This window comes from Nycticebus coucang, chromosome 8 (genome assembly GCF_027406575.1).
Source record: "Nycticebus coucang isolate mNycCou1 chromosome 8, mNycCou1.pri, whole genome shotgun sequence".
NCBI classification, from domain to species: domain Eukaryota; kingdom Metazoa; phylum Chordata; class Mammalia; order Primates; family Lorisidae; genus Nycticebus; species Nycticebus coucang.
Genome location: NC_069787.1, coordinates 77,520,757 through 77,537,457, shown reverse-complemented (window position 1 = coordinate 77,537,457; position 16,701 = coordinate 77,520,757). Strand labels below are relative to the sequence as shown.

The window sequence follows — 16,701 nt, the reverse complement described above, 5'->3', positions numbered from 1 at the left end:
GGCCACATGAGGCAGTGTGATTGTATTTGTTCCCGTTTTGTTTTTTTACTTCAAAATGAGATATGTGCAGTGTGCATAGGAATTTGTTCATAGTTCTTTGTTTGTTTTTTTTTTTAAACTATAGTCCAGCCCTTCAACAGTCTGAGGGACAGTGAACTGGCCCCCCGTTTAAAAAGTTTGAGGATGCCCGCCCTAGAGCCTTTTTTGGAGAAATCACCTCTGGCCATTGATAGGGGTCAGTAGTTAATTAGTATCAAGACCAGTCTATTTACTGGTGAGGACACTGTGTCATGGAGGACAACTTCCTCAATGATCTGTGAGTTGGCTGCAAGGCCAGAAGCAGAAAACTTAAATCCCCTAATCACCATGGACTAGCTCAGGTCATCTGCATCTTCCAGAAATACAACTTCAACATATCCTATAGTGCTTAGTCCTGATTTTTCCGTGCAGTCCCCAAAAGGCTCCAAAGCCTGGCCTCACCCATATCTGCTCTTTCTGATTTAGGGAGGGAGGTACCAAGCTGCAGTCTGATGGACTATCTGAGATACGGAGGTAGTGCTTACAGTTTAGCAAGTACAAGGCAGCTGGGGTTACCAGAGAAGAGACCTGGATTGATGAACGTCACAAAGAGAACTACCGAGATCTCAAGAAAGGGTCCCTCCTGGACTCAGTAGAGCAGTAATGAGTGCACTGCACCTGAGAAAGCTAGCGAAGGCAGGGGGAGGAATCAATAAAAAGTATTAGAGGGAACAACAGCCAGAGCTCACAGTGCCCATTTCCACTGGCCAAGAATGAAAAACGTCATAATTCTTGGGGCATTGGGTAGAGTACTGAAAAATGTCTTGCTTTAGGAGTGGAGTACCATTAGCCCTAGACTAGACAGTGCTTTGGTCCAACCTAATGTATCTTTAAAACAAGACCTGAAAGGAACTGTTTCCAAGTAACTCAACTGTGTCCCAGAATAAAACTCAACAGTATTTGTGGAAATACAAAAAAAAAAAAAAAAAAAATCTGCACCAAAGTGAAATTCACAATGTCTGGTACTGAACAAAAAACTACCATGTTTTCAAAGGAGAAGGAAAATCTTTCTATAATTAGGAGAAAATTCAATCTATCAAAACGTACCCAATAGAGAGACAGACAGCAGAAATAGCAGTAGACAAAGACATCAAATGTTATCATAAGTGTACTACACAGAATACAATTCTATGAAGTTAAAAATTAAACATGTTACTCAAAGTCATGAAAGATATAAAAATTAGGGCGGCGCCTGTGGCTCAGTGAGTAGGGCGCCAGCCCCATACACTGAGGGTGGCGGGTTCAAACCCAGCCCCAGCCAAACTGCAACAAAAAAAATAGCCGGACGTTGTGGCAGGCACCTGTAGTCCCAGCTACTCAGGAGGCTGAGGCAAGAGAATCACCTAAACCCAAGAGCTGGAGGTTGCTGTGAGCTGTGACGCCACAGCTCTCTACTGAGGGTGACAAAGTAAGACTCTGTCTCTAAAAAAAATATATATATATGTGTGTGTGTGTGTGTATATATATATATATAAATTAAACACTTAGATATGAAAACCACAATGGCTGGGATGAAAATTTACTTGAGGGGGCTCAGTGCCCATAGCACAGTGGTTATGGTGCTGACCACATACACCAAGGCTGTTGGGTTCAAACCCAGCCTGGGCTAGCTAAGCAACAATGACAACTGTAACAGAAAAATAGCGAGGCATTGTGGCGGGTACCTATAGTCCCAGCTACTTGGGAGGCTGAAGCAACAGAATTGCTTAAGACCAAGAGCTGGAAGTTGCTGTGAGCTATGATGCCATGGCACTGTACCTAGGGAGACATAGCGAGACTCTGTCTCAAAAAAAAAATTAAAAAACAAAAATTTACTGGAGGAGATTAACAACAGGCAGAAGAAAGGATTAGTGAACAATAGAAACTAACCAAAATGGGGTCAAGCATGGGGGCACATGCCTGTAGTTCTACTTATTTGGGAGACAAGGAGGATCACTTGAGCACAGCAGTTCAAGGATGCAGTGTGCTACAATCATGCCTTTGAATAGCCACTGCACTCCAGCTTGGGCAACATAATGAGACCTGTCTCAGAAAAAAAGAAAAAAGAAAAGACAAGAAGAAGAGGAAGAAGAAAAAGGGAGAGAAAGAATATTTAAGGTGAAACACCAAAAAACAAGAAATGAGAAAAGTCAGGAACAGTGGCTCATGCCTATAATCCTAGCACTCTGGGAGGCAAAGGCACGTGGATTGCTTGAGCTCAGGAGTTTGAGACTAGTCTGAGCAAAATGTTTGTGAGACCCCATCACTGCTAAAAACAGAAAAACCAGCCAGCATCATCACAGCAGGCGCCTATAGTCCCAGCTACTTGGGAGATTGAAGCAAGAAGACTGCTCGAGCCTAAGAATTTGAGGTTGCTATGAGCTGTGATGCCACGGCACTCTACCCAGGGCAGCAGAATGAGATGCTGTCTCAAAAGAAAAAAAATAGAAAGAAAGAAAAGAAAGAGAACAGAGAATGTATAAATATAGGACAACTTCAAGCAACTTGATATACATGTGACTGGAATCCCTAAAGTAGAGGGAAAAATATCTTAATAGACCAAATTTTTCCACACTTTATGAAAACTACAGACCCACAGATGCAAGGAACTCAAAGAACCTCTAGCACAGAAATGTGAAGAAAAACATACCAAAGCATATCATAACCAAATTGATCAAAACCAGTGACAAAGATAAAGAATTAATCAACTCTGCAGTAGAGGAAATGTTCAAGAAAGTTCTTCAGGCAGAAAAAAAAATGATGCCAGATAAAAATATGTGTCTATAGAAAGGAATAAAGAATATTGGGCATGGCAATAACTTTTTAGTTATTTAAATCTCTCTCTCTTTTTCTTTTTGAGACAGAGTCTCATTATGTTGCCCTCGGTAGAGTGCCACGGCATCACAGCTCACAGCAACCTCAAACTCCTAGGCTTAAGCGATTCTCTTGCCTCAGCCTCCTGAATAGCTGGGACTACAGGCACCCGCCACAACATATTTAAACCTCTTAAGAACAAACTGTTAAAATAAAAATACCAACAATTTAGTGTGGAATTTATGTATAAGTAGAATTAAATGTAGGACAACAATAGCATAAAGTCTGAGTGAGGAGAAATGAAAATACTATGTAAACAATTTGAAAGTAGACTGTAGTAATTAAAGATATACACTATAAACTCTAATGCAACCATTAAAATTATAAAATGAAGAGTTATAATTACTAAGCTAAAAAGGATGTAAATGAAATAAAAAAAAATACTCAATTCAAAAGAAGACAGAAAGGCTCGGCACCTGTAGCTCAGCAGCTAGGGCACCAGCCACATACACAGGAGCTGGCAGGTTCAAATCCAGTTGGACTGCTGAACAACAATGACAACTACAACCAAAAATAGCCGGTAGTCCCAGGTACTTGGAAGGCTGAGGCAAGTGAATCACTTAAGCCTAGGAGTTTGGAGGTTGTTGTGAGCTGTAACGCCATGGCACTCTACCCAGGGCGACAGCTTGAGACTCTGTCTCCAGAAAAAAAAAAAGAGGAAAGGGGAAGAAAAAAGTATATAACAAATAGAAAATAGCAAGATAGTAGATTTAAATCTAACTATAATAATCACATTAAATATAGATGATCTATTAAAAAGCAAAGACTGCCATGTTGCATAAAAAGCAACTATATGACAAGGTCTATTAAGTTTGAGAACTCATCCTAGAAAAAGTAGTGGTAAGAAAGTCCAACAACCAAGTTTGCAAACTTGCCACTGTGCCCTTTTGTTGGCAGCACTGTACAAACAACTTGGTAAGGTTTCACAACCTCAGTTACAAACAGCTGTATTTGACACATGGCAGTGTCTTGCTGGGTGGTGTTCATTACTGTTGTTGTATGTTTTTGGGTGCTATATGCCAACAGCTCTGATGGTCATCAGGAATAAAGAGCTCCAAAATTGCTTTGAAAGGTAGACTAGGTGCTGGTGTCCGTGCACAGCTTCCCAAGGGGAGTACTTTGAAGGTGACCATAGTGATATTCAGTAGTGAGGTATGTAGCACTTTTTCTAGGATGAGTGCGTAGATTTAATTGCCAGACCTGGTAGTAAAAGGATAGACCATATATAATGCCAACACTAATGAAAGAAAACTAGAGTAACTATATCAAACAAAGTAGATTTCATAGCAAAGAATATTACCAGGGATAAAAGTTGATAATACCATTATCACAAACACACAGCAATCCTAAATGTCATATACCTAATAATAGAACTTCAAAATACATGAAACAAGAACTGATAGAACTACAAAAAGAAATACATATAAAATTATAGGAAGATTTTACTACTCCTCTCTCATACTTTGATCAAACAAGTAGACAAAAAGTCAGTAAGAACACAGTAGATCTGCTCAACACTATCAACCAAGTTGACCTAACTGGTATTATAGCACACTTCACTCAACAACAGCAGAAGACACATTCTCGTCAAATGCAGAAAATACCTTACCAAGAGAGACTATATTTTTGGCCAAAAATCTAGTCTTGAAATTGAAAGAATTCAAGTCATAACAAAAAATTTGTTGTGATCACAATGGAATTATATTAGAAATAACATATTCTTCTGGAAAATGCTCAAATATGTGGAAATAATATACTTTTTTTTTTTTGTAGAGACAGAGTCTCACTGTACCGCCCTCGGGTAGAGTGCCGTAGCGTCACACAGTTCACAGCAACCTCTAACTCTTGGGCTTACACAATTCTCTTGCCTCAGCCTCCCGAGCAGCTGGGACTACAGGCGCCCGCCACAGCGCCTGGCTAGGAAATAATATACTTTTAAACAACTCATGGGTCATGAAAGAAATCAAAAGGGAAATTAGACATTTGAACCGAATGAAAATATAGTGTATCAGAATTTTGGAATGTGACTAAATCAGTATGTTAGAAGAAATCTATAGAATTAAACTCCTATATTAGTAAAGAAAAAAGGTCTCAAATTAATGACTTTAGTTCCCATTGTAAGAAACTAGAAAAAAAAAAAAAAAAAAGACTGGGCTCAGTGGAGGAAAAAAAAAAAAAAAAAAGGGCTGGGTGCGGTGGCTCATGCCTGTAATTCCCCAAGGCAGGTGGATCACCTGAGCTCAAGAGTTCAAGACCAGCCTAAACAAGAGTGACACCTCATCTCTAAAAATAGCTGGGCGTTGTAGCAGGCGCTTGTAGTCCCAGCTACTTGGGAGGCTGAGGCAAGAGACTCATTTGAGCCCCAGAGTTTGAAGTTGCTGTGAGCTATAACGCCACAGCACTCTTTCCAGGGTGACAGAGTAAGACTCTGTCCTCCCCCCAAAAATAAAGAAACAGGCTGACACTCTTCCTTTCTTTCTTTGGAATGCCATGCTTGTTCCTTTTCTCCCTCCACTCCCCCTTCCCTCTCTCACTCCCTGCTCTCTTCTCTTTCACCCACTATTTCTCTTCTTTTTTATATAAAATTACCTTACACTTTTATATTCTAAAAAAAAAAAAAAGAAAGAAAGAAAAAGAAAAGAAACAAGAGACCAAATGAAGCCCAAAGTAAAAGAAAGTAAATAATAAAGATCGGGGCAGAAACCAATGAAGGACAAAACAGAAAGACAAGGAAAAATGAATGAAAACCACACCTGGTTCTTGGGAGAATATCAATAAAATAAACTATTAGTCAGGCAGACCAGGAAAAAAATACAAAATTACCAATCTGGGGAATAAGAGAAGAGATACCACGGCAGATTTTACAGATAGTCAATTGATGATAAGAGAATATTATAAAGAACTTTATGCCAGTAAGTTCAAGAACTTAATGAAATGGACAAATTCCTTGAAAGACACAAGCTACCAAAACTTATTAATAAAGAAATAGATAATCTGAAAAGTTCTATATTAAAGAAATTAAATCTGTAGTTTAAAATCTTCACCAAAAGAAACATTCAGACTAAGATGTCCTCAATGGTAAATTCTATCAAACATTTAAAAAAATAAAATTACAAAATCTATATAAACTCTTCAACAAATCTGAAGAGGAATACTTCCCAATTTATTCTATGAGGTGATTGTTACCTTGATCCCTAAACCAAAGAAAAATATTATAAGAAAAGACTATCATACAACAGTATTCCTCATGAAAATGAATGCAAAAATTTTAAACAAAATTTTAGCAAATAGGATCCAATAATATATAAAATATATAATACATGACAACTCAAGTAGGGTTTATCTAAGGGATGAAAAGTTGATTTAACGTTTAAAAAATGACCCAACATAATTCATCATATGAAAAAACTAAAAAAATACCATATTATCATTTATATATAGATGGAGTATAAAAGCATTTGACCAAACCTAACATCCACTCTCATTTTTAAAAAATTCCCAGTCAACTAGGAATAGAAGGAAACGTCTTCAATTTGACAAGCATCTACAAATAATCTGGAGCTAACATCACACTTGAATGCTTTCCCTCTATGAATGAGGACTTGGAAACCAACAAAAAAGCTATAAGAACTACTAAGTTTACCAAGGTTTCAAAATTTTAAAAATAATTGTATAAAAAGCAATAGTATTGGCTCAGCGCCCATAGCTCAGTGGTTAGGGCGCCAGCCACATACACGAGGGATGGTGCGTTTGAACCTGGCCTGGGCCTGCTGGGCAACAAAAGAATAACAACAAAAAAAAAAAGGATAGCCAGGCATTGTGGCAGGTGCCGTAGTCCTAGCTACTTGGGAGGCTGAGGTAAGATAATCGCCTAAGCCCAAGAGTTTGAGGTTGCTGTGAGCTGTGATGCCATAGCACTCCACCGAGGGCAACATAGTAAGACTCTGTCTCCAAAAAAAAAAATAATAATAATAAAAAACCCAAAACAATAGTATTTCTACCAGCAATGTATAATTAAAAATTAAAATGAAAAATAATACCATTTACAAAAGCCTTTAAAAATACTTAATGATAAAAAAAATACTTAATGATAAATACGACACAAAGATGTGCACAACTTGTACACTGAAAACTACAAAACATGTGAAGCAAATTTTACAACACCTGGGTGGCACCCATAGCTCAGTGGGTAGGGCTCTGGCCACATACACCAAGGCTGGCAGGTTTGAACCCAAGCCAGGCCTGCTAAACAATAATAACCACCGCAACAAAAAAAAAAAGTGTTGTGGTGGGCGCCTGTGGTCCCACATACTTGAGAGGCTGAGGCAAGAGAATTGCTTGAGCCCAAGAGTTTGAGGTTGCTGTGAGCTATGACTCCACGGCACTCTACCCAAAGCGACAGCTTGAGACTCTGTCTCAAAAGAAGAAAGAAATTTTACAACACTTAAACAAATGGAAAGATATAGCACGTTCATGGATTGGAAGACTCAATATGTTAAGATGTCAATTCTCCCCAATCTGGTCCATGGATTCAACACCATCCTAATCAAGACCGTAGGCTCTTTTATAAAAATTGACAGGCTGATTCTGTAATGCATATGAAAATGCAATGCAGTAAGAGTAGCCAAACAACTCTGGAAAAGAACAAAGTTGGAAGACTAACACAACCTACTTTCAAGATATTATATAGCTACATTTATCAAGGCTGTGGTTTGGTATAATTGTACATCAATGAAAACTAGAGAGGTACAGAAATAGTTCCAGACACATATTAAAAACTGATTTTCAGAATGGTCACTTCATATTTGTTAAGGGTAATACTCAATATGACGAGATCTCAATTATTAATATCTATGCACCCAACCAGAATGCACCTCAATTTATAAGAGAAACTCTAACAGACATGAGTAACTTGATTTCCTCCAGCTCCATAATCGTTGGAGATTTCAACACTCCCTTGGCAGTGTTGGATCGATCCTCCAGAAAGAAGCTGAGCAAAGAAATCTTAGATTTAAACCTAACCATCCAATATTTAGATTTAGCAGACATCTACAGAACATTTCATCCCAACAAAACTGAATACACATACTTCTCATCAGCCCACGGAACTTACTCCAAAATTGATCACATTTTAGGTCACAAGTCTAACCTCAGTAAATTTAAAGGAATAGAAATTATTCCATGCATCTTCTCAGACCATCATGGAATAAAACTTGAATTGAGTAACAACAGGAATCTGCATACCCATACAAAAACATGGAAGTTAAATAACCTTATGCTGAATGATAGCTGGGTCAGAGATGAGATTAAGAAAGAAATCACCAATTTTTTGGAACAAAATGACAATGAAGACACAAGCTATCAGAACCTCTGGGACACTGCAAAGGCAGTTCTAAGAGGGAAATTTATAGCACTGCAAGCCTTCCTCAAGAGAACGGAAAGAGAGGAAGTTAACAACTTAATGGGACATCTCACGCAACTGGAAAAGGAAGAACATTCCAACCCCAAACCCAGTAGAAGAAAAGAAATAACCAAAATTAGAGCAGAATTAAATGAAATTGAAAACAAAAGAATAATACAACAGATCAATAAATCAAAAAGCTGGTTTTTTGAAAAGGTCAATAAAATAGATAAACCTCTGGCCAACCTAATCAGGAAAAAAAGAATAAAATCTCTAATATCATCAATCAGAAACAACAAAGACGAAATAACCACAGACTCATCAGAAATCCAAAAAATCCTTAATGAATATTACAAGAAACTTTATTCTCAGAAATATGAAAATCTGAAGGAAATAGACCGATACTTGGAAGCACGCCACCTTCCAAGACTTAACCAGAATCAAGTGGAAATGTTGAACAGACCCATATCAAGTTCAGAAATAGCATCAACTATACAAAACCTCCCTAAAAAGAAAAGCCCGGGACCAGATGGTTTCACGTCAGAATTCTACCAAACCTTTAAAGAGGAATTAGTACCTATATTACTCAACCTGTTCCAAAATGTAGAAAAAGAAGGAAGACTACCCAACACGTTCTATGAAGCAAATATCACCCTGATCCCCAAACCAGGAAAAGACCCAACAAGAAAAGAAAATTATAGACCAATATCACTAATGAATATAGATGCAAAAATATTCAACAAGATCCTAACAAACAGAATCCAGCAACACATCAAACAAATTATACATCATGACCAAGTTGGTTTTATCCCAGGGTCTCAAGGCTGGTTCAATATACGTAAATCTATAAATGTAATTCAGCACATAAACAAATTAAAAAACAAAGACCATATGATTCTCTCAATTGATGCAGAAAAAGCTTTTGATAATATCCAGCATCCCTTCATGATCAGAACACTCAAGAAAATTGGTCTAGAAGGGACTTTTCTTAAACTGATAGAGGCTATCTACAGCAAACCCACAGCCAATATCATATTGAATGGAGTTAAATTGGAATCATTTCCACTCAGATCAGGAACCAGACAAGGCTGCCCATTGTCTCCATTGCTTTTCAACATTGTAATGGAAGTTTTAGCCACCGCAATTAGGGAAGAAAAGGCGATCAAGGGTATCCATATAGGGTCAGAAGAGATCAAACTCTCGCTCTTCGCAGATGATATGATTGTGTATCTGGAAAACACTAGGGACTCTACTACAAAACTCCTAGAAGTGATCAAGGAATACAGCAGCGTCTCAGGTTACAAAATCAACATTCATAAATCGGTAGCCTTTATATACACCAACAACAGTCAAATTGAAAAAGCAGTTAAGGACTCTATCCCATTCACAGTAGTGCCAAAGAAGATGAAATATTTGGGAATTTACCTAACAAAAGACGTGAAAGATCTCTATAAAGAGAACTATGAAACTCTAAGAAAAGAAATAGCTGAAAATGTTAACAAATGGAAAAACATACCATGCTCATGGCTAGGAAGAATCAACATTATCAAAATGTCCATACTACCCAAGGCAATATATAATTTCAACGCACTCCCTATTAAAGCTCCACTGTCATATTTTAAAGATCTTGAAAAAACATTACTTCGTTTTATATGGAATCAGAAAAAACCTCGAATAGCCAAGACATTACTCAGAAATAAAAACAAAACAGGAGGAATCACACTACCAGACCTCAGACTTTACTACAAATCGATAGTGATCAAAACAGCATGGTATTGGCACAAAAACAGAGAAGTAGATATCTGGAATAGAATAGAGAACCAAGAGATGAATCCAGCTACTTACCGCTATTTGATTTTTGACAAGCCAATTAAAATCATTCAGTGGGGAAAAGATTCCCTATTTAACAAATGGTGCTGGGTGAACTGGCTGGCAACCTGCAGAAGACTGAAATTGGACCCACACCTTTCACCATTAACTAAGATAGACTCTCATTGGATTAAAGATTTAAACTTAAGACATGAAACTATAAAAATACTAGAGGAGAATGCAGGGAAAACCCTTGAAGAAATTGGTCTGGGTGAGTATTTCATGAGGAGAACCCCCCGGGCAATTGAAGCAGCTTCAAAAATACACTACTGGGACTTGATCAAACTAAAAAGCTTCTGCACAGCTAAGAACACAGTAAGCAGAGCAAGCAGACAGCCCTCAGAATGGGAGAAGATATTTGCAGGGTATAACTCTGACAAAGGTTTAATAACCAGAATCCACAGAGAACTCAAACGCATCAGCAAGAAAAAAACAAGGGATCCCATCGCAGGCTGGGCAAGGGATTTGAAGAGAAACTTCTCTGAAGAAGACAGGCGCACGGCCTTCAGACATATGAAAAAATGCTCATCATCTTTAATCATCAGAGAAATGCAAATCAAAACTACTTTGAGATATCATCTAACTCCAATGAGACTAGCCTATATCACAAAATCTCAAGACCAGAGATGTTGGCGTGGATGTGGAGAAAAGGGAACACTTCTGCACTGCTGGTGGGAATGCAAATTAATACATTCCTTTTGGAAAGATATATGGAGAACACTCAGAGATCTAAAAATAGATCTGCCATTCAATCCTGTAATTCCTCTGCTGGGCATATACCCAGAAGACCAAAAATCACAACATAACAAAGATATTTGTACCAGAATGTTTATTGCAGCCCAATTCATAATTGCTAAGTCATGGAAAAAGCCCAAGTGCCCATCGATCCACAAATGGATTAATAAATTGTGGTATATGTATACCATGGAATACTATGCAGCCTTAAAGAAAGATGGAGACTTTACCTCTTTCATGTTTACATGGATGGAGCTGGAACATATTCTTCTTAGTAAAGTATCCCAAGAATGGAAGAAAAAATACCCAATGTACACAGCCCTACTATGAAACTAATTTGGGACTCTCACATGAAAGCTATAACCCAGCTACAACTTAACAATAGGGGGAAGTGGGAAAGGGGGGGGTGGGTAGAGGGAGGGGAATCGGTGGGATCACACCTGTGGTGCATATTACAGGGGTATTTGCGAAACTTGGTAAATGTAGAATATAAATGTTTTGGCACAGTAACTGAGATAACGCCGGAAAGGCTATGTTAACCACTGTGATAAAAATGTGTCAAATGGTTTATGAAGTGAGTGTATGATGCCCCATAATCATATCATTGTATACAGTTATGATTTAATAAAAAAATTAAAAAAAAAAAAAAAAACAAAACTGATTTTCAACACAGGTGCAAAGACAATTCAGTGGAGAAAGAATGGTTATTTAAATAAATAGTGCCAGAACTGAGTATCCATAGGCAAAAAAAATGAACTTTGATCTATACCTTGCATCACATAAAAACGTCAACTCAAAATAGTCATAGATCTAAACTACAGAAGTTCTTGAAAAGAACACTGGAGAAAAATGTATGACCCTGAATTAGGCTCATACAATAATTTTGCTAGTAGATGTGACTGTATTTCAAATGCTAAGAATTTATTTCTTTGATATCCTTCGTTAAAAATCTGCATCTTCACATTTATTTCAGCTTATTTAGTGAAACGATAATTGGATTTACGTTCTCCATTTTAAATTATCTTAAGATCTACTGGAATGTTAAGCTTCCTGTCAAGATAGAATCCATCCATTCCTCCGGTTTACAAAGCTTTTGAAACAGCAGAAAATGTGATAGAATGGCTTGAATTTCCTGTTTTAAAAAAACATCACTTTGTTTAAACATTTAATGTGACTTGTTTTTATTCTTAAAAGAGGATGGTGAATCAAGTTGGTTAGAAGTGGTGTAGCAGATGTTTGAATTACAAATTCTACTGTCTACATTCACTATATCCTGCACATTCTTGCTGGCAGTTTGTGACTGAAGTACACTGTGGTAATACTTAATTCTGTAGAAACACGAAGTCTGATCCAAGCTTCTGGGGTATGTGTCCTCATTTAGCCAGCCTCAGAAGCAACAGTAGAGGCCATGAAGATAAGAACATACAGGTTTGAATCATATCCCTCTCCAGAAAACCTCAAAACATATACCCTTAACAGTGGCTTGATGACATTTCCAATAAATAATGGCTGTCCAGTAAGAGCTGGGCATGAATTTAGTTGGACAGCATACATTGAAATGAATATATTCCATTATAAGTAAGCAAAATTCCAGCTTGTACTAAGAAAATTATTAGAAGAATTATTTTATCGATTAGTATAATTGATATAAAAAGGTGGCTAAGATGGGGGAATGAAAAAGGTAACAGACGAAGAAGTACAAAAGGGAACAGAAGAGAGATAAATATTATAATACTATAATGTGGTTATTTCATGTGATATCATGACATTCCCGTGCAGGAGCTGCAACTGCCCTCACTCAGCAGAAGTGACACTCAGGTGAAATAATTTGTCCCAAGGTCATATCCCTAACAACAGTGGTGCTCAGTTTCCAACGCTGAAAAGCAAAGTCATGGTTCTCTGAGCATCTCTATGAAAACTGCCAAACAAAGAATCTAGCAGAAAAAAAGAATATACTGCACTTGGTTTGTTTTTGCTGAAGGGAAACATCAGCTACAAGCTGCCGTGACAGACAGAGTCCCTGTGGACTTGACTTACTTCAAGGAAGAGTCACCAACACCAATGCAGCCTCGCAGGCTGAGCTTTCTCAGGAACCCACCACATCGCTTCGAGATATTTTCCACCACTCGGCCCTTTAATCAAGAAAGTTGAAAAAAATGTCATTTTTATACTGTTTATCTACCAGCAAAATAGCTGAAATTTAGGAACTAAACATGTTTTTCCAAGTGTAATAGAAGGTATTTTGAAACATTCCTCCAGAGCCTTAGTTTTATCCCTAATGCATAAAGGGGCTGCAAGTATTGAACAATGTTTTCAATCAGAGTATTAAGTTTTCTTTTAAAAAAAACCTGCACAGTGCTTTTAAAAAGCCTTAGCACTAGGATCAGGCCTCCTCAACCGAAGGCTCACAACTATCTGACCAATCGACCAATCGTGAGGACCTGTCAGGTCAGCTATGGGAACACTGGCCACCAACCAGGGATCTAAGGTTGTTTAAAAAAGAAAACTCTACTTTACCAAATAGTACCATTCTAAAAGTATAAAAGTATATTGTAAAAGCTCCCCCATCCTCCTTAGTTGTCCCCTATTTAAACACATTTGCTTTGAAAGGAACTTTTCCTAAATACTGACAGATAGAGGAGGCAAAAAGAAAATAAACATTCCATTTTGTCAGGAATGATTTTAACACTCATGTACCTAGTACAGATCATTTAATAGTCATAAAGACCTCATGGACTCTCCATAGTGGAGGTAGAAAGTGTGTATCCGGAACACAGGAGATCCTTTTAGGGTATCCCTTAGTATTACTATACCCTGTGGTATCCTACAACAATGGCAAACTACAACAAACCAATCTGAATCGACGGTCTGGGTCACTCCACCAGGTAAAGAACCATTAACTAGCTGAGGTGCTTGCTAGGAATATAAACAGGTAGTGGACGAAGAGTGTTATAATACCACTAGGACTTCTCTACCTCCACAAGGGAAGAAAAGTTTAAAAGGGCCATTTTATTTTGAATACTACTATCCTCCCTCTATTTTTTATTTTTAGATATAAGGTCTTGCTCTGTTACCTAGGATGGAGTACCATGGCATGATCATAGCTCAATGTAACCTCAAACTCCTGGGCTCGAGTGATTGTCCCATCTCAGTCTCCCAGACAGCTGGGAGTTCAGGTGTATGCCATTATGTCCAGCTATTTTTTTTTTCTTTTGTTGAGACAGAGTCTCACTCTGTAGCCCTCAGTAGAGTGCAGTGGCATCATAGCTCACAGCCACCTCCAACTCTTGGGCTTAAGCGATTCCCTTGCCTCAGCCTCCCAAGCAGCTGGGACTACAGGCACCCACCACAAGGCCCGGATATTTTTGCAGTTGCCAGAAAAAAAATTAGCCCAGCTAATTTTTAAATGTGTTGTAGAAACAAGGTCTCACTATACTGCTTAGGCTGGTTTCAAACTCCTGGCCTCAAGTCATCTTCCCTTCTTGACCTCCCAAAGTGTGAGCCATCGTGCCTGGCCAGTCTATCCAACAGCAGTCTTGGCATTCAACCGTGAGCACTACAAATTCACTTGGATATATCAAACTACAAGATTGCAAGAAGGGGCTAACACATTGTTACCTGGTTAATATCATAATTAAACTGAAAATCCAGCCAGACAATTTCAACATTTTGGGAGGCCACGGCAGGAGGATTGCTTGCTGACCTTCAGCTAGCAGCTGTAAGTACACGCTGTAGAAAAACTTAAGAGTATATCCACTAAAAGGAGAGATTATCTGATGGTCTCAGCTGAGCTGTGATTATACCACTGCACTATAGCCTGGGCAACAGAGCAAGACCCTGTCTCTAAAAAAAGAAAAAAATTAAGTTGAAAATCCAAACTTTGATACCACTAGCATTTATTTATGCTTTGAGACCACCTAATAATTATTTTTAAAGCAAAAATCTAGACAACTATAAAATAAAATGTTGTCATGGGGGGAAAGATTATGGCTTAGAAATCTAAGTATATAAGCACCTAATAAATAGTAGGAAATCCTCCTCCATATCAACATCTGCAAATGGAGCACCTGATATTTTTCTCCATTTAGAGTTAGTAACGTTTATAAACTTCCTACTCTTCCTTTCTTTGGAGCAAAATTTCTTATACTGGAATAAAAAAATTACATACTCAATTTTCTTCTCCCCTTCTTTTATTAAGAGGATTAAAAAAAAAACAAATCCATTCAAATACAATATTCACGCCAACGCCTCTGTGTCTTAACACACAATATGCTGTAGGTGTGCATTTGTAAATGAACGGCTTTAAAGAAAATTAAGCCCCAATATAAAGTTATGACTTTTAGATTAACACACTAATTGTTTGTTCCTCACTTTTGCCCCAGCACAATCTTTAATAACTATGCAGACACTGACAGTAAAATGTCCAATTTTTAAAAGTATGGAAAATGGCAAAGCCTCAGGGAAGCACACATACTCGGGAAGAATGAGGCACCTATACACTCCACTTCGTAGGTCAGTAACCTTGCGTAAGTTTCTCAACATTTTTTTGTGCTCAGTTTCTCCAATGTAGTGTTTTTTGAGATAATTAAATGTATAGTATATGCAAAGTGCTTAAAACAGTGTTTGGCACACAGTAAACACTTTCAAATGTATCAGTCTTCATCCTTAGCACCTTCTCTTCTATCACTGTATCAATAAAATCAACATTTCCTTCCCAAAGACAGTGCCTTTAATAGCGTATGTTTGTCCATGGAATGCTTCCCAGGGTATACATCCAAAGAATCCTGTTTAAAGGCTGTGAGAGGCCCCAAGATTTGGTTCATAATCCAATCTAGACTCAAGTAGCTAGCCAAAATGGAAACTAACCAGTGTGAGACTAGATTGAAACTCTGGAGCCAGCAGTTTCAGGTATTCACATGTAATTCCTTATACAACTGGTGAACCATAAAATAGTCTCCCCTTTTAGTGGATATACCCTAGCTCAAGTTAGGGTGCCGTGGCATCAGCTTAAGTCAGAGCAACCTCTAATTCTTGGTTCAAGCAATTCTCCTGCCTCAGCCTCCCAAGTAGTTCATTTTTCTATTCTTAGTAGAGATGGGGTTTCTCTCTTGTTCAGGCTGGTCTCAAACTCCTGAGCTAAGCAATACACCTGCCTTGGCCTCCCAGAGTGCCAGGTTTACAGGTGTGAGCCACCACACCCGGCCTTCATGGATATACTCCTAAGTCTTCCTGTGATGTGCACATAGAACCATGAGCTGAACGTCAGCAGTCAGCTAAAATTTTGTAATCCGGTAACGTACAAGGTAGTGATATTTAAAATATTAGTATTTTTAAAATATCTGAATTTAAAAGTTCTTAACATGCTTTTCAAAAAGTTACACAGTTTAGAAAAATCATCAAAACCGAAGAGACATTAAAAAACACAGAAAAAGAGAAAATATTCTGCCAAAGTTTTTCAAAACACTGACTCTTTTGGTCAGTAGAAATGACAACAATCTTTAGAATTTAAGGTCTTCCTCAATATCATTAAGCAAAAATAATGAACAAAGATTTAGTTCATTATTGGCTGGTATTACAATGCTGACATGTTTGGGCGGGGCACTCATTGCTATCAAGTCTAGAAAGAGCTTAATGCTCTTGAATCGTCTGATTCAGACGATAGTCTAAGCCAAGAACTGGAGCTCATCTTTCCAGCACGGGTAGGAATCTCTGAGGTCCCCAACCCCTTCCAAGCTCAAAGCATAATATGATACAAATGGATGTTT

The 16,701-nt window shown here is 38.0% G+C and overlaps 1 protein-coding gene across 5 annotated transcripts in view; it reads right to left on the bottom strand.

The window, feature by feature from the left end:
- The window catches only part of FBXL2 (F-box and leucine rich repeat protein 2), an 84,233-nt gene that overhangs the window by 21,108 nt on the left and 46,424 nt on the right, over window positions 1-16,701 (bottom strand). For 4 of the 5 annotated variants that reach the window (XM_053599934.1, XM_053599936.1, XM_053599935.1 and 1 more), the window contains exon 5: window positions 12,974-13,068. In XM_053599934.1, the coding sequence (XP_053455909.1) occupies window positions 12,974-13,068 (95 nt within the window). Of the gene's footprint in view, window positions 1-12,973; window positions 13,069-16,701 lie in introns of those variants that run through there. The other variant, XM_053599938.1, reaches the window with a different exon arrangement.